At 43.5% G+C, this 22,785-nt stretch overlaps 1 protein-coding gene across 1 annotated transcript in view; it reads right to left on the reverse strand.

The window, feature by feature from the left end:
- The window catches only part of DNAH6 (dynein axonemal heavy chain 6), a 621,891-nt gene that overhangs the window by 221,001 nt on the left and 378,105 nt on the right, over positions 1 to 22,785 (reverse strand). Inside the window, exons 51-53 of the mRNA XM_069743176.1 lie at positions 22,128 to 22,389; positions 21,360 to 21,483; positions 2,967 to 3,163 (exon numbers count right to left, since the gene is read on the reverse strand). Coding sequence (XP_069599277.1) covers positions 2,967 to 3,163; positions 21,360 to 21,483; positions 22,128 to 22,389 — 583 coding nt within the window. The remainder of the gene's footprint in view (positions 1 to 2,966; positions 3,164 to 21,359; positions 21,484 to 22,127; positions 22,390 to 22,785) is intronic.

Raw genomic sequence — 22,785 nt, forward strand, 5'->3', positions numbered from 1 at the left:
GATGCTATGCTGCAGTATCTGAAGAGGAATAACCTCATGACCCAATATCAACATGGGTCTACTAGGGACCGTTCCTGTCAGACTAATCTGATCAATTTCAATGAAGAGGTGAGTTCCGGACTGGACCAAGGGAATGCAGTGGACATAGTGTATATGGACTTTTCAAAAGCTTTTGATACGGTGCCACACAAACGGTTGATACATAAAATGAGAATAATGGGGATAGGGGAAAATATGTGTAAGTTGGTTAAGAGCTGGCTCAGGGATAGGAAACAAAGGGTGGTTATTAATGGAGCACACTCGGACTGGGTCGCGGTTAGCAGTGGGGTACCACAGAGGTCAGTGTTGGACCCTCTTCTTTTTAACATATTTATTAATGACCTTGTAGGGGGCATACAGAGCAGAATTTCAATATTTGCAGATGGCACTAAACTCTGCAGGGTAATCAATACAGAGGAGGACAATTTCATATTACAGGGTGATTTATGTAAACTAGAAGCTTGGGCTGACAAATGGCAAATGAGCTTTAATGGGGATAAATGTAAGGTCATGCACTTGGGTAGAAGTAATAAGATGTATAACTAAGTGCTTAATTGTAAAACTCTGGGCAAAGACGTCAATGAAAAAGATCTGGGTGTATGGGTGGCCAGTGTCAGGCTGGTGCTACAAAGGCAAATAAAATAATGGGATGCATTAAAAGAGGCATAGAAGCTCATGAGGAGAACATAATTTTACCTCTATACAACTCACTAGTTAGACCACACTTAGAATACTGTGCACAATTCTGGCCTCCCGTGTATAAGAAAGACATAGCTGAACTAGAGCGGGTGCAGAGAAGAGCGACTAAGGTTATTAGAGGACTGGGGGGTCTGCAATACCAAGATAGGTTATTACACTTGGGGCTATTTAGTTTGGAAAAACGAAGGCTAAGGGATGATCTTATTTTAATGTATAAGGCTTAGGGGGGCCATCATACAGTGTGTGTGTGTGTGAAGGGGGAGGGCTGTGGGGGCATTAAACTATGTGGTGGGAACTGTGGGGGTCATCATACTGTGCGTGGGCATGTTGTGGCCATCATCCTGTGTAGGACGGCTGAGGGGGAGACCATAGTGTGTGAACCTGTGGGAGTTATCAGAAAGGATGAGTGTGTGCGGAGGGATTACGTGGGCATTATACTGTTTGTGCAAGTGTTACGATACGGATGGAAAATGACTGGAGAAGCATGAACAGAGAAAAGCATGCGGTAGTAAAAGTTCTGGGAAGCAATAAAAGGAGTTACAGAAACAATCCAGAAAGGAGTGGACACAGTCTAGGTAAGTCAGTTTTCATGAGCTGGAGACTGGAACTAGACAAAAAACTAGACACAATATTCAAGTAATGAGTGAGAGTTCCATGTGGCCGTATGTGGGCCCAAACAGGAAACAAGATGGTTTCCACATATTCAACATTGGCCGTCTTACTAAAAGGCGATTGCGGAAACATAATAGCAACATCCAGTGGTGCTAGGAAGTGTAAAGGCAAAACAATTTATAAAGGTGAAAAATAGCAGACACTAATGGTCAAATTGCAAAAAGACAACAGAATCCTGACTGAGGTTCTAGGGGCATTATAGTGTGTGTGGGGGCTGTGGGAGCTAAAATACTGTGTAGGTGAATTTATGATGCCATCATACTGTGTGTGGGCATAATACTGTGGGGAGATCATATTGTAAGGGGGAGCATTTTGTGACCTTGCCTGTCTGCTCTGACCCTGTCTGTTAGGCTGGGGTCACACTTGCGAGTTTGATGCGAGAAACTCGCATGAGTCTCTTGCATCAATACCCACCACTGACCCCAGCACTCGGACCGGAGCGTGCGGCTGCATGTATTTCTATGCAGCCGCATGCTCCAGTCCCGAGTGCTGGTTGCAGTGTCGGGTGTTGATACGAGAGACTCATGCGAGTTTCTCGCATCACACTCGCAAGTGTGACCCAGATTTTAGGCATATTTTTTATTTATGATTATGATTATTTCTATATATAACTCTAATTATAATTACTATACATACAAATATATTTGTGTTGAAATTTGCATTCCTACATCATTTAAATGGAAATCTAAAGGATATATACCATATTCTTCAGACTATCAGACGCACATTTTTCCCAAATAATTTTGGGGGAAAATAAGGGTGTGTCTTATAGTTAGAATATACTTACAAATAGCCTGGTGGCAGTCCCGGTCCAATGCCGCAGCCTCCATTCCCAGGATGGCTCTCTTTTGCAGCGGTGGCCTGTTGGGTGGCAGTGCTCTGTGGGACGGTAGCGGTGGAGCTCTGTGGGACGGGGGCAACAGTGGTCTGTGGCACAAATCCATTCCTCCGGGAAATGGCCGCCGAGGGTGGCGCATGCTCAGATTCAGATCTCGGAGATCTCGTCCCCCCGGATGCCACTGCATCGCAGGAATGGATCTGCGCGGGCCTCTGGGCATTCCCGAAATGCCAGTGGAGCCCCACCACCTCACAGACTACCACCGCCCCCATCCCACAGGCCACAGCAACCCCACAGGCCACCGCAGCCCCACAGGCCACCGCAGCCCCACAGAGGACCCTAGCGCCACAGAGCACTTCCGCCTCACAGAGCACCTGTTGCAAAATGCCGGCAGAGCCCCTCCACTCCACAGTTCAGCACCACAGAGCATCACCATCGCACCAGCATGGGATGGGATTTCCTGAAGGCCACCACACAAGCATGGACCACCGAACAACCCCTGCTGTGACCACAACTCTATCCGTTCCGAAACCCCTCCCCAGTAAGCTGAATTCGGGCTATAAGACGGACCCCCATTTGACACATTTTTTTCCATATTTTCCTTCTGAAACTATGGGGAGCGTCTTAAGGTCTGGTGTGTCTTATAAAAATACGGTAATTGTTTCATAAAGTACAATAACTTTCACCTATGGGAAATGAGGCAACAAAATATGCTTACCAGTTGTCTATACACAGCAGTAAAAGCACCAAAATAGGCAACACATGCAGCAGCAATGAAAACATTTCCAATAACATTTGAGATCTCTTCTTGAAAACTCTCAATGCTTTCTTTCCATCGAACCTGTTCATCACTTAGTGCTGCTGTCAGCTTTCCTGCCCGGTTAAGTCGTGCTTGTGTGAGGGCCATGGTTTTTGCTAAAACAAAGAATATAAGCCTTTAAATTAACACAAATTATTTAGAAAATAGAAATACAGAAATAATGAAAATGAATTCTTAAATATAATGAAAATAATTTCCTAATTTTATAAATAACTATTATCTTAGAAAAATTATCAGGCAATAGTAAAAGTATGCTCACGTGGAGCATTTCGATGTGTTTTTTTCTGCATGAAAAATTAAGCCTCAAGACAGAAAACCACAGCAGAAATTACGAAGCGGGGGGTTTTAAGCATTTTTATGTGTTTTCAGTGTGTTTTTATGTGTTTTTTTTTTGTGCTGAGCCATTTTGATCTTAATGTGGAAAATCTTAAATACACTTAAACCAATTTTTAAAAACATGTAAAAAAAATCCAAGTAATCACGCATTATGTGAATAATACCATACACCTCATTAATGGAAAATTGTGTTTTTTTCCACACTGAAAAAATGGATTAAGAACGCTAAGGCTATGTGCACACGTTGCTGAATTGCTGCGGAAATTTCAGCGGCAATTCCGCAATTCCCTGACACGGGTAAAACACATGCGGAATTGGCATGCGTATTCCCGCTAAACTGTAGCGTTTTGCAAGCGTAATTAGCTTATTATTATTGACAGGTTGGTCACACTTGTCAAGCATAGTGTTTAACAAGTGTGACCAACTTTTTACTATTGATGCTGCCTATGCAGCATCAACAGTAAAAAGATATAAATGTTAAAAATAATAAAAAAAATAAAAAATCGTGATATTCTCACGTTTCGCAGCTTTTGCGTTCCTTGAGATGCTCCCGGCAGCTCCTGTTCCCAGTGATGCCTCGCGACAATGACCCCAGATGACGTAGCATCACGCGAGACGGCTACGTCATCACAGGTCATTGTCGCAAGGCATCACTGGGAACGGGAGCTGCCGGGAGCATCGCGAGGATCAGGAAGGCTGCAACTACAACTACAACTCACTCCGATGTATTAATACTAATTAATAAAAAGGCTACTGTCTCCAAATTTCAGCATTGGCCTTAGGCCAAGACAGCTACACAACCGGCTTGTGTATAATACAAGAGAAAGCTTCTTGTGCCAAATAAGTCACCACTACTGAGTGTGAAGAACCTGCATGATTGGCTCATTTAATTTGATTTTCCATGGTATGCACTGACTTTACCCAGCTCTCCCTGGCTTCTGAATGTCTCTGTATACTGCATTGATTTTCCATGGTATGCACTGACTTTACCCAGCTCTCCCTGGCTTCTGAATGTCTCTGTATACTGCATTGATTTTCCATGGTATGCACTGACTTTACCCAGCTCTCCCTGGCTTCTGAATGTCTCTGTATACTGCATTGATTTTCCATGGTATGCACTGACTTTACCCAGCTCTCCCTGGCTTCTGAATGTCTCTGTATACTGCATTGATTTTCCATGGTATGCACTGACTTTACCCAGCTCTCCCTGGCTTCTGAATGTCTCTGTATATTGCACTCGCTTTTCTATGCTTCCCCTGGATCTGAGTGTCTTGGTGCAGCACATATAATCCTTTTAGTATGCTTTCTTACCTATCAGCTTGTTTTCCATGACCTGTTTTCATGTATCTCATTGTGTGATCCTGGCATCTCTTTGAGTGGTCAGTCTTACCCCTTCCTCACTTTATGACCTTTGCTTAACTCTCTACATCTGGTCTCCCATACCCAGCCACCCCCTCATTCACACCTGATTGCCCTTAACTGGGGATATATTCACATGCAGGAGTCTGCTACAGACTCAGTCTGCTGCAAATCATCTTTTAACTTCCATCTTTTAAATTACATCTTTTTAATTATGATTCTGAATTAGACTGAATTGGACTGGAATTGACTGGAAGGTAACACAATACCAACCACTACAATGTTTTGGTTTCTTTTCTCTTTCACCCCCATGATACTTTCCTTCTTACAATCTCCTGCAATCCCTCCTCCTAGTAAGGAAATAGTCATTTCTTCCTCCATACTCCCCAGCCATCTCACCTTCTCCTCAGAACTGTTCCTCCACATACAATCCTTTTTATCCAGACACACACGGCCGCATCATGTCCTATCCTGCTCCCACCTTCTAATGATCTGTCTGTTACTCCTCATTGCTGGTGACATATCCCCAAATCCCGGCCCTCCCCAATTCATCCCCACACTCGTTTCTAACCCCCTGCCACGATCCTCCGCACGTTTTCCCAACCACGACAACCTCATACCCATTCATCCAGCCCCCACTCCCCAGCTCCCCCTACTTGGAGCACTATAGAACGCACGCTCCATCTGCAACAAACTGACATTTATCCATGACCTTTTCATCACCAACAAACTCTCCTTCCTCGGCCTCACTGAAACCTAGCTCACCCCCTCTGACTCGGCCTCTCCAGCTGCGCTCTCCTATGGCGGATTCCACCTCTCTCACACCCCTCGCCCCAGCAACAAACGCGGTGGAGGAGTTGGCTTGCTCCTGTCCGACACCTGCTCCTTCACTCCAATCCCGCTACCACCCTCCGCTACTCTTCCCTCGTTTGAGGTGCACTCTGTCCGCATCTATTCCCCCTCCAACCTCCAGCTGGCTGTCATCTACCGCCCCCCAGAACTAGCCATCTCCACCTTTCTCGACCACTTCACCACCTGGCTACTTCATTTCCTCTCTGTTGACATCCCCACTATCATCATGGGTGATTTCAATGTCCCCATTGACACTTTCACCTCAGCTACCTCTAAACTTTTATCACTGACTGCCTCCTTTGGCCTCACTCAATGGTCCTCTGAGGCCACTCACAAAGATGGCCACACGCTGGACCTCATCTTCACCCGCCTCTGCTCCCTTACTAATCTCACTAACACACCCCTCCCCCTGTCTGACCACAACCTACTGACATTCTCGTCCCTCTCCTCTCCTAGTGTGCAACCCCCACTCCACAAACTCACTCACCCTCGCAGAAATCTCAAACATCTGAACTTACAATCACTCTCGGAGTCCCTTCTCCCTCTCACAGACATAGCTTCCCTTCATGACACAGATGCTGCTGCCACTTTTTATAACACCACAATAACAACAACACTCGATTCGGCCGCCCCACTCATGCATAGTAAAACTCGTACAATTAACAGGCAGCCCTGGCTGACCAGCCTGACCAAAGAATTGAGACGGGCTTCCAGGATTGCTGAGCGGAGATGGAAGCGATCCCACTCTGCCGACCACTTCACTGCATACAAGCAGTCCCTCGCCAGCTTCAAGTCTGCGCTCACTGCCGCAAAACAAACTTACTTCTCATCCCTCATATCCTCCCTGTCCCACAACCCTAAACAGCTTTTCAACACTTTCAATTCTCTACTCCGTCCCCCCGCACCTCCTCCCTCCCCCCTCATTTCTGCTGATGACTTCGCCTCTTTCTTTAAACAGAAGATCGATACGATCAGAGAAAGCTTTGGCCCACAGCGCCCACTGCCCCTCTTAGCTGCTCAACCCTGCTCCTCCAAAACCAGCTTCTCCACCATGACAGAAGATCAGCTCTCCACCCTCCTGTCAAGATCACACCTCACCACCTGCACGCTTGACCCGCTCCCATCCCACCTCATCCCTAACCTTTCCACGGTCTTCATCCCAACCCTAACGCACCTCTTCAACCTCTCACTCACAACAGGTGTCTTTCCCTCATCCTTCAAGCATGCCAAGATCACACCCATCCTCAAAAAGCCCTCCCTCGACCCATCCTCTGTGTCTAGCTATCGCCCAATATCTCTTCTCCCTTATGCCTCCAAATTGCTGGAGCAACACGTCCATCTTGAACTGTCCTCCCACTTCTCCTCCTGCTCCCTCTTTGATCGGTTACAATCAGGCTTCCGTTCCCATCACTCAACTGAAACTGCCCTAACTAAAGTCACCAGTGACCTACTAACTGCCAGGAGCAAGCGACACTACTCTGTCCTCCTTCTCCTGGACCTGTCTTCTGCCTTTGACACTGTGGACCACTCCCTTTTGCTACAAATCCTCTCATCCCTTGGCATCACAGACTTGGCCCTTTCCTGGATCTCGTCATATCTAACAGACCGAACATTCAGTGTCTCCCTCCCCCACACCACCTCCTCACTTCGCCCCTTGTCAGTCGGTGTTCCTCAAGGCTCTGTTCTAGGACCCCTACTCTTCTCCATCTACACTTTCGGCCTGGGACAGCTCATAGAATCCCACGGTATGCAGTACCATCTCTACGCTGACGACACGCAGATCTACCTCTCCGGACCTGACCTCTCCTCCTTGCTTACCAAAATCCCGCACTGTCTGTCTGCCATTTCAGCCTTCTTTTCTGCTCGCTTTCTACAACTGAACATGGACAAAACAGAATTCATCATCTTTCCCCCATCTCACTCTACCCCTCCACCAGACCTATCCATCAATGTCAATGGCTGCTCACTATCCCCAGTCCCACTCGCCCGGTGCCTCGGGGTGATCCTCGACTCTGCCCTCTCTTTCAAGCCACATATCCAAGCCCTTGCCTCCTCCTGTCGTCTCAAACTCAAAAATATTTCCCGGATCCGTGCTTTCCTTGACCGCAACACTGCAAAAACGCTAGTGCATGCCCTTATCATCTCCCGCCTCGACTACTGCAACCTCCTACTCTCTCGACTCCCCTCTAGCACTCTGGCACCACTCCAATCCATCCTATACTCTGCTGCCTGACTAATCCACCTGTCCCCCCGCTATTCCCCAGCCTCTCCCCTGTGTCAAGCCCTTCACTGGCTTCCTATCACCCAGAGACTCCAGTTTAAAACCCTCACACTGACATACAAAGCCATCCACAACCTGTCTCCTCCATACATCTGTGACATGGTCTCCCGGTACCTACCTACACGCGACCTCCGATCCTCCCAAGACCTCCTTCTCTACTCCTCTCTCATCTCTTCTTCCCATAACCGCATCCAAGACTTCACCCGTGCTTCCCCCATACTCTGGAACTCTCTACCCCAACACATCAGACTGGCGCCTACCATAGAAACCTTCAAAAAGAACCTGAAGACTCATCTCTTCCGACAAGCCTACAGCCTGCAGTGATCCTCAACCTACTGAACAGCCGCACAGCCAGCTCTTCCCTCTCCTAGTGTATCCTCACCCACCCCCTGTAGACTGTGAGCCCTCGCGGGCAGGGTCCTCCCTCCTTATGTACTTGTGTGCCTTGTTATCTGCTCATGTTTAATGTATTTGTCTATATTTGCCCCGTATTCACATGTAAAGCGCCATGGAATAAATGGCGCTATAAAAATGTATAATAATAATAATAATAATAAATTGAAATGGCTAAAGCTAAACCCTTTCTCTATTTATGGATTATACTTAACACAGATAGGACCTGGCTTAGATATTGAAATGAGCCAAAGAGCCTGCCCCCTTCACACACATCACTATTCATATGCCGACACAGGAGTGAACTGTATATCTTTCTGTTTTACACACATTAATGATAATTTAGTGATAGCAGATGACTTTTTAAAGGTAGTGTAGGTGGATAACATCTATTATTGTTTTCTGGACGGCATTGTTAACTAATTTCTATCAGTTATTACATTAAGCATTTTTCTTCCATTCTGGCAAAATTTAAGAGACCACTGCAAAATGTTCAGTTTGTCTGATTTTTCTCTTTATAGGTATATTTTTGATTAAAATGTAAATTGTTAATTTAGTCTATAAACTTCTGACAACAGGTCTCTGAATTTATAAGAAATACATTTTGTATTTTTTTTCTGAAAAGGAAAAATGGTCAAAATAAAAAAGCAGTGCTTCCAGACTTCAAATAATGCAAAGAAAACAAGTTCAGATTCATTTAGAAACAACAATACAAATTTTTTAACTCAGGAAGAGTTCAGAAATCAAGATTTTGTGGAATAACCATGATTTTTAATCACAGCTTTCATGCGTCTTGGCATGCTTTCCAGTCTTTCACACTGCTTCTGGCGCCAAAATGTAAGCAGTTCTTCTTTGTTTGATGGCTTGTGGATATCCATCATCCTCTTGATTACATTCCAGAGGTTTTCAATGGGGTTCAGGTCTGGAGATTGGGCTGCCCATGACAGGGATTTGATGTGGTGGTCTCTTAATTTTTGCCAGAAATTAAGAAATTAAGAGACCACCACATCAAAATCCTGTCATGGCCAGCCCAATCTCCAAACCTGAACCCCATTGAAAACCTCTGGAATGTAGTCAAGAGGATGATGGATAGTCACAACAAGCCATCAAACAAAGAAGAACTGCTTACATTTTGGTGCCAGATGCAGTGTGAAAGACTGGTGGAAAGCATGCCAAGATGCAAAAAATATGTGATTAAAAATCATGATTATTCCACAAAATATTGATACAAAAATAGGGAAAAAGGAAAAAATGGGAAGAAAATAAGTCAGCTCACCAATCCCTCAACAGTGCAATGATGTCCATGCACGGAGCCGCCTTGGTCAAGGGCGTAGTCCAGAGCCAGCAATGAAAAAGAAAAAATAATCTCCAGCATGGATCTTCTAAAAAGTCAATTTATTGAAAACACTTTAAAATGCAAACATTTGCAAAAAAGAGATGGGGGTCCCAGGTGGTCAACGCCGACGCGTTTCGACCATCAGGTCTTAGTCATGGCATCTGAACTCTTCCTGAGTTAAACATTAGTATTGTTGCTTCTAAATGATTATGAACTTGTTTTCTTTGCATTACTTGAGGTCTGAAAGCAGTGGTTTTTTTTTTAAAAATTGACCACTTTTCTTTGTCAGAAAAAAAATACAAAAGCTATTACTTGGAAATTTGGAGAATGTCATAGGTTTATAGAATAGAATAAAAGATCAATTTACATTTTACTCAAAAATATAAAGAGAAAAATCAGACAAACTGAACATTTTGCAGTGGTCTCTTAATTTTTGCCAGAGTTGTATATATACAAAGTGGGATTTTTCCATCAACTGTGGCATAGTTATGCAGCTGTGATAGTGGCCTCCCTGGGGATGCCTCAGCGTCCGGGATGTCGTATAGTAGGAAGAACCTGACGCGGGAACAGTTAGTCGACTAACAGTTAGTCAAGCGCCAGTTAATCAAGCGCACAGGTGAGGCAGCTCGTCGCAGAGGAAAAGGAGTTTACCTCAGGTCCTGATGGAGAGCACATTTACTTGCATTTAAATCAATTATTACCGGACTTTTACTCTTCATTTGGGGACCCTTTTTGGACACTCTCAAACATATATTTCCCTCTCTGCGGATTTTCTAATATGGAGCGTTATTACAAATGCATCTAGGGTGGCATCTAAAAGTTTGGGCACAGCTAAGCTAGATGAAGATGAAATGATCTCTAAAAAGGCTAAAGTTAAAGATGACACATTTCCTTTGCATTTTAGGCCAAAAAAAATGTATATATATTTTCATCTTTTACTTTTTTAAAAAGTTGCCATCAATAAGCTTCTTGCACTTATCAGCTGGTATTTTCTCCCACTCCTCCTTTGCAGCTTGTTCAAGCTCTTGAATGTTTGCAGAGTTCTTTTTCCCAATGGCAGAGTTCAGGTCACCCCAAAGATTTTCAATGGGACTGAGGTCAGGACTCATTGCTGGCCATTTTAAAATACTGTATATACTCGAGTATAAGCCGACCCAAGTATAAGCTGACCCCCTAATTTTGCCACAAAAAACTGGGAAAGCTTAATGACTCAAGTATAAGCCCAGGGTGGAAAATGCAGCAGCTACTAGTAAATGTCAAAAATACAAATAGATACCAATAAAAGTAAAATTACTTGAGACATCAGTAGGCTAAGTGTTTTTGAATATCCATATTGAATCAGGAGCCCCATATAATGCTCCATAAAGTTTATGATGGGCCCCATAAGATGCTCCATATTAAAATATGCCCCATATAATGCTGCACAAATGCGGATTATGGCCCCATAAAATGCTCCATACAGACATTTGCCCCATATAAAGCTGCACAAACATTGATTATGCCCCATAAGATGCTCCATGTAGACATTTGCCCCATATAAAGCTGCACAAACATTGATTATGCCCCATGTAGACATTTGCCCCATATAAAGCTGCACAAACATTGATTATGCCCCATAAGATGCTCCATGTACACATTTGCCCCATATAAAGCTGCACAAAGATTGATTATGCCCCATAAGATGCTCCATGTAGACATTTGCCCCGTATAAAGCTGCACAAACATTGATTATGCCCCATAAGATGCTCCATGTACACATTTGCCCCATATGCTGTTGCTGCGATTAAAAAAAAAAAAAATCACATACTCACCTCTCGTCGACCTCTGGTTATGACTCGAGTATAAGCCGAGAGGGGAAATTTCAGCCTAAAAAAATGGGCTGAAATTCTCGGCTTATACTCGAGTATATACGGTAGTTATTTTTTCTTTTCAACCATTCCTGTGTATTTTTGGATGTGTGCTTTGGGTCATTGTCTTGCCCATGATCTTTGACTCAAACCAAATTTTCTTACACTGGGTAGGTTATTTTTCTCCAAATTATCTTGATAATTCTCTGATTTCATGATTTCTGTGATACAGTCAAGGACTCCAGTACCACAAGCAGCAAAGCTACCTCACAGCATTGTGCTTTACATTGCCAAAAAGATGTATTTTTGTTTCATCTGTCAACATTTTCCCAGAAATATTGTGGTTTGTCAATGAAATTTTTGGCAAAGATCAATCGTTCCTTTTTATGTCTTTTCGTCAGCAATGGTTTCTTCTTTGGTCTTCGCCTATAAAGCTCTGCTTGGTTTAGTGTGCAGAATATGGTACTTGTTGAAAGCATGACCCCAGACTGTTCCAGGTAGGCCTTCAGGTCTTTGGATGTTTGACATGGTGTTTTTTCCACCTTTCGCACCAACCTTCAAAGACATCTCTTGTCAATTTTCCCCTTTCCCTCACGTCCAGGGAGGTTCTTGACGGTTACATTCTTCTTGATAACATTGTGCACTGTTTAAACTAGGATACCAAGGTCCTTGGAGATGGCCTTGTATCCTCTGGAGGTTTTGCGTTTGCTAATAAAAGCAATTCTGATGTCCTCAGACTGCTCTTTTGTCTTCACCATTGTGACAAAGGAACAGAGCCTACCATGTGTCTTTTAAAAACACTGAAGTCATCATTCATTAGCTACTTTATGTCACATGGGCACTGACAATTAATCACAGGTGATTCTCATTTGTGGTAGTCTACCACAGGCGAGTCAAAATGTGTTTCCACACTAAATTAATGTAAAGGGTGCCAATACCCTTGTAACAGTAAGCTTTAGGCTTTTCTAATTTTGCCTGCCATTGTTTTTTGTATTAAATCATTGTTTATCACTTGCTCTTTTGTAATTAACACAAGTGCTCTATACAAAAAAACTGGTTCACTTGATTAATTTTTTTCAGGAGGTATTCCACAATATGTACTTAAACTTCATGGGTGCCAGTAACCACGGCCGTATTTAGAGTTTCTGCTGCCCTAGGCACTTTTAGTGCTGCCTCCCCCATTGGTGAGTATGACACTATCGGCATAGACTTTGGCAAGAATCGCTGATGTGAAAGTAGCCTTTTGCAGCAGATCGGGCAGTTTTTCTGCATCTGCCGTGTAACTAATCACTTATGGCAACACTGCGTTTGGCCTCATTCATTCCCCATGGGATTTGTGGCACTTGCCGTGATCTGGCAAATGTGGTACCATACCTCCCAACTTTTGAAGAAGGGAAAGAGGTGTAAAGTTTGTGGCGCACTACGTGTGCCGTGGCAAATTTTAGGCCACACCTTTGACCACACCCATTTCATAATTAGTCACACCCATATCCACGTCCCAACCACACCCATTTAGCACTGCTGATCACACTGTTTCATATACAATAATTATAAACAAAAATAAATATGGCCACACAGCACAGTGCTCCATACTGTATAATAGCCACACATGATGCTCCATACTGTATAATGTCCACACATGATGCTCCATACTGTATAATGGCCACACATGATGCTCAATACTGTATAATGGCCATTGGCCACACATGATGCTCCATACTGTATAATGGCCCCACCTGATGTTCAATACTGTACAATGGCCCCACATGATGCTCAATACTGTATAATGGCCACACATGATGCTCCATACTGTATAATGGCCACACATGATGCTCAATACTGTATAATGGCCACACATGATGCTCCATACTGTATAATGGCCACACATGATGCTCTATACTATATAATGGCCACACATGCTGCTCCATACTGTATAATGGCCACACATGATGCTCTATACTGTATAATGGCCCCACATGATGCTCAATACTGTATAATGGCCACACATGATGCTCAATACTGTATAATGGCCACACATGATGCTCCCTACTGTATAATGGCCGTACATGATGCTCCATACTGTATAATGGCCACACATGATGCTCAATACTGTATAATAGCCACACATGATGCTCTATACTGTATAATGGCCACACATGATGCTCAATACTGTATATTGGCCCCACATGATGCATCATACTGTATAATGACCCCACATGATGCTCCATACTGTATAATGACCCCACATGATGCTCAATACTGTATAATGCCCCCTCCCATCTTGTATGCGTGGCTCATCTCCCTCCCATCCCATATGCATGGCTCATATTCCCCCCCTCCTCCTGTATGCATGGCTCATATTCCCCCCCTCCTGTATGCATGGCTCATATTCCCCCTCTCCTGTATGATGGGTCATATCCCCTCCTCCTGTATGCATGGCTCATAATCCCCCCTGTATGCATGGCTCATATTCCACCCCCCCTCCTGTATGCATGGCTCATAATTCCTCCCTGTATGCATGGCTCATTTCCCCCCCTCCTATATGCATGGCTCATAATTCCTCCCTGTATGCATGGCTCATTTCCCCCCCCCTCCTGTATGCATGGCTCATAATTCCCCCATCTCTTGTATGCATGGCTCATAATTCCCCCATATGCATGGCTCATAATTTCCCCGTATGCATGGCTCATCTCTCCACCCCCCGCTCCTTCTCCTATGGCTCTGCTCCCCGTCCTCTTTCTTCCCCCCGTCCCTCATACTCACCTGTCCCACACCGCGTGGCCACGCCGACATCCCTCTGGCTCTGTCCCGACTCCCGGCACAGCACCTTCTTCCCGAGTGAGCGGTCATGTGGTACCGCTCATTAAGGTCATGAATATGCGCATATTTATGACCTTAATGAGCGGTACCACGTGACCGCTCACTCAGGATGCGCTACAGATGCTGAGACCAGGCATCGCTGGAGCAGGGTGAGTATCGTCTTCAAGGAGGGTGGGTGGGAGGCAGGCAGGCGGGGAGCAGGTGGCGGAGGGGGGAGGGGGCGTTCGGTCGGGAGGTGATCCAGGACTTAAAAAAAAACCTTGCACGGGTGCTGCCACCCCCCACCCCCCCGCGCATCGTCCCTACCCTAGGCACGTGCCCTCAAGTGCCTAGAGGCAAATACGGCCCTGCCAATAACAATGAGCAGGACTGTATACTTTCACTGTACATTAAAGAAAAAAAAATAGTTTGAATATCTCCCATCGATGCTGAGATATTTATGAAGTTATGTAACAAATTTACCACATAATTTAATGTTTAAATACAGTGCCTTTATAAAGTATTCATACCTTGTGAACTTTTCCAGATTTTTTCACGCTACACCCACAGACTTAAATATATTTTATTGGGATTTTGTGTGATGTACCAACACAAAATATCAAGTATTTGTGAAGTGTAAAGGAAATGATACATGATTTTCTAAATATTTAAAAAATATAACTCTGAAAATTGTTTCTTTTGTATTCAGCCCCAAGTCAATATTTTGCGGTACTACCTTTTGCTGCATTTACTGCTGCAAGTCATTTAAGTATGTCTCTACCAGCTTTGCACATCTAGATGCTGAAATTTTTGCTCATTCTTCTTTGCATTCGAGCTCTAGCTCAGGAAGATTGGATGGAGAGCATTTGTGAACAGCAATTTCCAAGTCAGTTGCCACAGATTCTCAACAGGATTTAGGTCTGGACTGTGACTTGGCCATTCAAACACAAGAATATGCTTTGATATTAACCATTCCATTGTAGCTATGGCAGTATATTTAGGGTCGTTTTTCATTCTGGAAGGTGAACCTACATCCCAGTCTCAAGTCTTTTGCAGCCTCTAACATGTTTTCCTTCACGATTGCTTTGTATTTAGCTCCATGCAATTCTGAACAGCTTCCTTGTCCCTGCTGAAGAAAAGCATCCTCACAGCATGATGCTCTCATCACCATGTTTGACAGTGGGGGATGGTATTTTCAGGATGATGTGCTGTGTTAGTTTTCCACCACACATAGTGTTTTACATTTAGTCCAAAAATTTCTACTTTGGTCTCATCTGCCCAGAGCACCTTTTTCCATGTGCTAGCTGTGTCCCCTACATGATTTTTTCAAAACAGGACTTCTTATGGCTTGCTTTCAATAAATGTCTCTTCTTGTCACTCTTACAAAAAGGTCAGATATGAGGTGCATATAACTTGTAGTTGTCTTGTGGACAAATTCTCCCATCTAAGCTGTGGATCTCTGCACCTCATCCAGATAGATTCCATGGGCCACTTGGCTGCTTCTCTATTTAATGATCTCCTTACTTGGGTTGTCAGTAGAGTTGGGCAAACCCAAAAAGTAAAATTCGGCATCCGTACCGAACACCTGCTGTTCAGGCATGGACATGGAAGTCTGTGTTACTGTTTGAGATCAGCCTCCCGCATTACAGCGCAGCAAACACTGCTTCTGATCGGTGGTAAAATCATTACCGCCAGTCAGACCGCTGCAGTACCACGCTGCTGTGATCGAAGGTATAAAGATTACCTCTGGTCAATTGTGTCGGCTGATGGAACTACTGCTCCCATCAACCTATGCCTGCTGCCACCAATAACAGTGAGAGCAGAAGCGGCTGATGGGAGTATTCATCAGCCAGTGCCTGCACTCTAAATAAATCATTTTTAAAAAAAGTCATGGGTTCCCCTGTATTTTTAATAACCAGCCAGCAAAACTGACAGCTGCGTGCTGCAATCTTCAGCTGTCAGCGTTAGCAAGGCTGGTTATCAAGAATAGAGTGGTCCCCTCCATTTTTGATAACCAAAAGCAGACCTAAAGCACACAGCTGGGGGCTAGTATTCTCAGGCTAGTAAGGGGCCATTGATATTGGCTCCCACAGCCTAAAAACAACAGTCCACAGCCACCCAGAAAAGATGCTTTGCCAGGCTGTTCCCACTTGCCCTGTAGTGGTGGAAAGTGGAGTTCATATTTGTGGTGTTGATGTCACCTTTGTATTGTCCGGTGACATGAAGCCCATGGCTTAGTAAAGGAGAGGCGTCTATAAGACATCCATCCATTACATCCATTTTTTGTCAGGGGAGAAGAATTTACGTGCCTCTGCCCTGTCCCGTTCAGTGGTCTCATCCAAAGATGGGGATGAGCCACATCTAATAGTCCCTTCGGAGAGCCTTTGAACGGTGGCACTGGTGTCTCTAGCGCAGGTACCTCCAGGCAAATCTTATGTACCACCTAACCTGCAGCCGGAGGTTCTCTCGTGGGCACACACCTCCAAATTGGGAGGTCTTATTAGTGGCCTCGAATGGCATTAGATGTCAAGGATTACGTGCAAACCTGTGTCTCACGTGCCAGAATTCGGCCCTCCAGGCACAGACTCGCGGGCCCGCTCTATCCCTTGCCTGTGGCAGATAGGCCCTGGGAGATGGTTGGGATGGACTTTATAGTGGACCTGCCTAAGTCCTATAATAATAAGGCCACTTGGGTCGTCACCGATCATTTTTCTAAAATGGTACACCTGGCTCCCCTTCATCGCATACCGCACTGGTTCTGGCGGTATTGTTTGTCAAGCATTACTAAAGCTATACTTATATTGTAAAGAAACACGCAGCCAGAATAAAGTCCTAGCCCTAAAGTCCTAAGTCCTTATTAAAAATAAAGATTATTATTATTATTAACCCCTTCATGACTGGAGCTTTTTTCGGTTTTGCGTTTTCGTTTTTCGCTTCCCTCCTTTTTAGAGCCATAACCTTTTTATTTTCCGTTAATATGCCCATGTGAGGGCTTATTTTTTGCGGGATGAGTTGTACTTTTGAACGACATCATTGATTTTACCATGTCGTGTACTAGAAAACAGGAAAAAATTCCAAGTGCGGTGAAAGTACAAAAAAAAGTGCAATCCCACACTTGTTTTTTTGTTTGGCTTTTTTGCTAGGTTTACTAAATGCTAAAACTGACCTGAAATTATGATTCTCCAGGTCATTACAAGTTCATAGACACTGAACATGTCTAGGTTCTTTACCTAAGTAGTGAAAAAAAATTCCAAACTTTGCTAAAAAAGAAAAAAAAAATTGTGCCATTTTCCGATACCTGTAGCGTCTCCATTTTTCGTGATTTCGGGTTGAGTGAGGGCTTATTCTTTGCAGACCGTGTGAACATTTTTAATGATACCATTTTCGTGCAGATACGTTCTTTTGATCGTTCGTTATACCATTTTACTGCAATGTCGCGGCGACCAAAAAATCATAATTCTGGCATTTTTACTTTTTTATTGCTACGCTGTTTAGCAATCAGGTGAATCCTTTTTTGTATTGATAGATCGGGCGATTCTGAATGCGGCGATACCAAATATGTGTATGATGTATGCGTATGTGTGTGATTTTTTTTTTTATTGTTTTATTTTGAAAGGGGGGTGATTTGAACATTTACATTTTTTAAAAAACATTTTTCGTTAACTTTTGGCATGCTTCAATAGTCTCCATAGGAGGCTAGAAGCTGTCATAGCCCGATTGGCTCTGCTACATAGAGGCGATGTTCAGATCGACTCTATGTAGCAGATATACTGATTTGCTACGAAAGCCGAACACTGGGAGTCGCTCATATCTATCCGCAACTGACAACCATAGAGGTCTCCAGGTTGTCATGCCAACGGGGGGGTCACCGATGTGCGTATTTCCGGCACGATTGCCGGAAGCGCCATTTAAATGCTGCTGTCAGAGTTTCACAGCGGCATTTAACTAGTTAATAGCCAGGGGTGGATCGCGATTCCACCTGCAGCTATTGCGGGCACATGTCAGCTGTTTTGAACAGCTGGCATGTCCCAAAAAAGATGTGGGCTCACTGCTGGAGCCCACATCAAAGTGACGGATACGACATCAGCATACCATTATGCCCGATGTTGGTAAGGGGTTAATTGAAAGAATGACAGACTCCTTTAATGATTCTAATTTAAACCAAACTCACATCATCGCCCATTCCAATGAAGACATCGTCTCCAGTAATAAAACTAAAATAAGTAACAACCATATCCCTCACATGTCTGTTGTTCTGTCCCACACCGTAATCCATGTCTGTTGATAAATAGTTTTCAACCTTGACAGTGCCAAGATGCAACTATCCAGGCTGAGACCCACTGATGAATGAGCTGCTGCGAGATCCCTGCTAACACAGTGAGAAAAAGCCTCACGGTGCAGAATTGAGTTCACTGCAGTTCACCAGGAGAAATTTCTCACAGTGAACTGCGGTGAACTCTCTGAGCTCAGCGCTGCACCATGAGACTTTTTCACTGTGCTAGCAGGGATCTCATCGAGGTCACCGCAGTTCAGGGACTCGACTGTAAAAGCAGCCTCAGTGGCCGGCGGTAACCTCGATGATGTCACCGCTAGTAATCCGAAGAAAATATATTTAAGTTTGTGAGTGGAAGGTGAAAAAATAAGGAAAAGATCAAGGGGTTTGAAAATTTTTTTCAAGCACTGTATATATACAGGTATAGTTATCAATCATTACCTTGATATACAGAGCACCGTGCAATTGATATAGCACACTACTGTGATACACTTAACATTGAGTGTTGTCCTAAGGTAGTTACATAGTGAGCTGTCTGTCAATGTTGCTACATCGGTAACTGACACTAGGGTAACTTACTGTGCCTTGCGAAAGTTTTCGGCTCCCTGGAACTTTTAAACCTTTTCCCACATATCACGCTTCAAACATAAAGATACTAAATGTACATTTTTGATGAAGAATTAACAATAAGTGGAACACAATTGTGAAGTTGAACAAAATGTATTGGTTATTTTAATTTTTTGTGGAAATTCAAAAACTGAAAAGTGGGGAGTGCAATATTATTCTGCCTGCCCCTTTAACTTATTTCTTTGTTGCACCACCTTTTGCTGCGATTACAGCTACAAGTCGCTTGGGGTATGTCTATCAGTACATCGAGAGACTGAAATTCTTGCCCATTCTACCTTGGCAAACAGCACGAGCTCAGTGAGGTTTGATGGAAATAGTTTGTGAACAGCAGTTTTCAGCTCTTTCCACAGATTCTCAATTGGATTGAGGTCTGGACTTTGACTTGGCCATTCTAACACCTGGATACGTTTATTTGTGAACAATTCCATTGTAGATTTTGCTTTATGTTTCAGATCATTGTCTTGTTGGAAGACAAATCTCTGTTCCAGTCTCAGGTCTTTTGCACTCCAACAGGATTCCTTCAAGAATGGTCCTGTATTTAGCTCCATCCATCTTCCCATCAATTTTAACCATCTTCCCTATCCCTGCTGAAGAAAAGCAGGCCCAAAACATGATTCTGCCACCACCATGCTTGACAGTGGGGATCGTGTGTTCAGGGTGATGAGCTGGGTTGCCTTTACGCCAAACATATCAATTGGCATTGTTGCCAAAAAGTTTGATATTGGTTTCATCTGACCAGAGCATCTTCTTCCACATGTTTGGTGTGTCTCCCAGGTGGCTTGTTGCAAACTTTTAACAACACTTTTTATGGATATCTTTGAGAAATGGCTTTCTTCTTGCCACTCTTCCATAAAGGCCAGATTTGTGCAGTGTATGACAGATTGTTGTCCTATAGACAGACTGTCCCACCTCAGCTGTAGATCTCTGCAGTTCATCCAAGGTGATCATGGGCCTCTTGGCTGCATCTCTGATCAGTCTTCTCCTTGGGTGAGGTGAAAGTTTAGAGGGACGGCCAGGTCTTGGTAGATTTGCATGGGTATGATACTCCTTCCATTTCAATATGATTGCTTGCACAGTGCTCCTTGAGATGTTTAACATTTTGGAAATCATTTTGTATCCAAATTCAGCTTTATACTTCTCCACAACAGTATCACGGACCAGCCTGTTGTGTTCCTTGGTCTTCATGATGCTCTCTATGCTTCAAACAGAACCCTGAGACTATCACAGAGCAGGTGGATTGCATTTATCATCATTAGGCTTTTAGGACAAGATTGGATCATTCAGAGATCCACAATGAACTTCTGGAGTGAGTTTGCTGCACTGAAAGAAAAAGGGGCCGAATAATATTGCATGCCCCACTATTCAGTTTTAGAATTTCCACAAAAATTTAAAATAACCAATGAATTTTGTTCAACTTCACAATTGTGTTCCACTTGTTGTTGATTCTTCACCAAAAATTTACATTTGGTATCTTTATGTTTGAAGCATGGTATGTGGGAAAAGGTTGAAAAGTTCCAGGGAGCCAAATACTTTCGCAAGGTACTGTAAGGCTATGTGCACACGATGCGGATTTGCCTGCGGATCCGCAGCAGTTTTCCATTAGGTTTACAGTACCATGTAAACCTATGGAAAACAAAATCCGCTGTGCCCATGGTGCGAAAAATACCACACGGAAACGCTGCATTATATTTTCCGCAGCATGTCAATTCTTTGTGCGGATTCCACAGCATTTTACACCTGCTCCTTAATAGGAATCCGCAGGTGTAAAACCGCAGGTGAAATTCACACAAAACCGCAGGGAATCCACGGTAAATCCGCAAGTGAAAGGCAGTGCGTTTTACCTGCTGATTTTTAAAAAATGGTGCAGAAAAATCCGCACACAAATCCACAACGTGGGCACATAACCTAATAGTTGCAATTTGTTTTATATTGGGGCATTTTAATTTCTGGGACTGTTCCATCCATTGAATGAAGATATCCAAGCACTTCCTACAGAAACAAAACAAATGAGCTATATGGATTGGATTTTGCAATGGTACGTGAACATGAAAGTGGTTCTTCAGAGTATCTGCACATTGGCATTTTCAAGAAAAATGTAAATGTGCCATGTGTCTGTGTATTGTTGTTAACGGTGTTTCCTCAGTGGTGCAGTAATGCTCAAGAACAAAATGCAAATTTCATTGCTTACCAAGAGTTTCCTTTTCTCCAAGGCTTTTATCATATTGATCCTGCAGCTGCTTAATTTGCTCTTCTACGTCTTTCAATTTTCTCTGCTTTTCTCGAAGAGTGGCCATAGTAGCATCAAGCTCAGTCTAAAGAAATGGAAAAACCATCTTATAAGAAATGGGAACTCAAAATGTTGTACAGATGTGACTTTTTTGGCATACATGTACGTCATTGCGCAGTCTGTGGAGGAGGCTCAGTAGCTGAGTTTTTTCCACACACGACAGGCACCAGCTATAAGACCCCCATCACATATCGGTTTTGCAGTCCGTTTTTTAAGGGCTGCAAATATGGACATACACACACCCCTTGTATTCAATGGTGGTGCGCACATGTCAGATTTTTTACATGAACCATGTGTCCGTGTGAAAAACCCACAGACATGTCAGTTTATTATTAGCAGCACGAACAATGCATGCAGCACACGTGTACACTGATGACACATGGATGACATCTGTGTGTCATCAGCGTGATACATACCGACGTCTGGAAAGAAGCGGTACAGTTTGCGCTGTCCCCAGGGGCCATCTTCTAAAGTCAGCTCTCATAATTGTCGCTTGGGCTCACTGAGATCGGCATGACTAGGCGACAATCGCAATCTCTATGTGTTTAAATAGTTTTGGGCAGTGGCAGAAATTGTTATACAATATTTCAGGGAATCCTAATATATTATATAATGAAAATCACACATCAAATTTCCATAGTACTATAGACCACGTATGACCGATACTACCTGAGCAGCTGCCAGTTTCTGTTTCTTCGGTTCAACTTCTTTTAGCACTCTGGAATACAGATCCATGGCTCTAACCCACATACACATGGACCGACACGCTTTAGACACTTTTTCCACCTTCTCCGGTATAAAATTAGGATTAGAAATATATTTCTGCAGTTTCAACAAAATTTGAGGCTTTATGTTTTCCTTATCATACTCCATAAGTCTTCTTAAGAAATTGGAGTCTCCCAGCAATTGTTTTGCAGTCATCCAATCTGGCCTAAATGACGAGAAATATATTTAGAAAAACAACATTTGACATATGGCTATGGATTGATTACAAGTTTTAAGTTGTGGTGAAATATTTGAAATTCATTAATTCTCAAGAACAGGCTACCATGATATCCTGATGGGTCAGCCAATATCTGAAGGTCACTGACCATAATGACTATGTAGGTATTAATGGGATATATAACATTGCTATGTTATTCATACATTTAGTTATGGATCCCATGTTTTTTTAATTAAATACAAAATCTATTAAACGTAGAACTGCTCAACTTTAACTTAAAAGGGGGATCCACTCTCAGTGACATAAATGGAGGGCTGTGTAATATAATGCACGGATATGCTAGATGCTCTTCTAATTGTTGGAGGAAACCTAATGTAATAACTT

Source organism: Ranitomeya imitator, chromosome 1 (genome assembly GCF_032444005.1).
Source record: "Ranitomeya imitator isolate aRanImi1 chromosome 1, aRanImi1.pri, whole genome shotgun sequence".
Classification (NCBI taxonomy): Eukaryota; Metazoa; Chordata; class Amphibia; order Anura; family Dendrobatidae; genus Ranitomeya; species Ranitomeya imitator.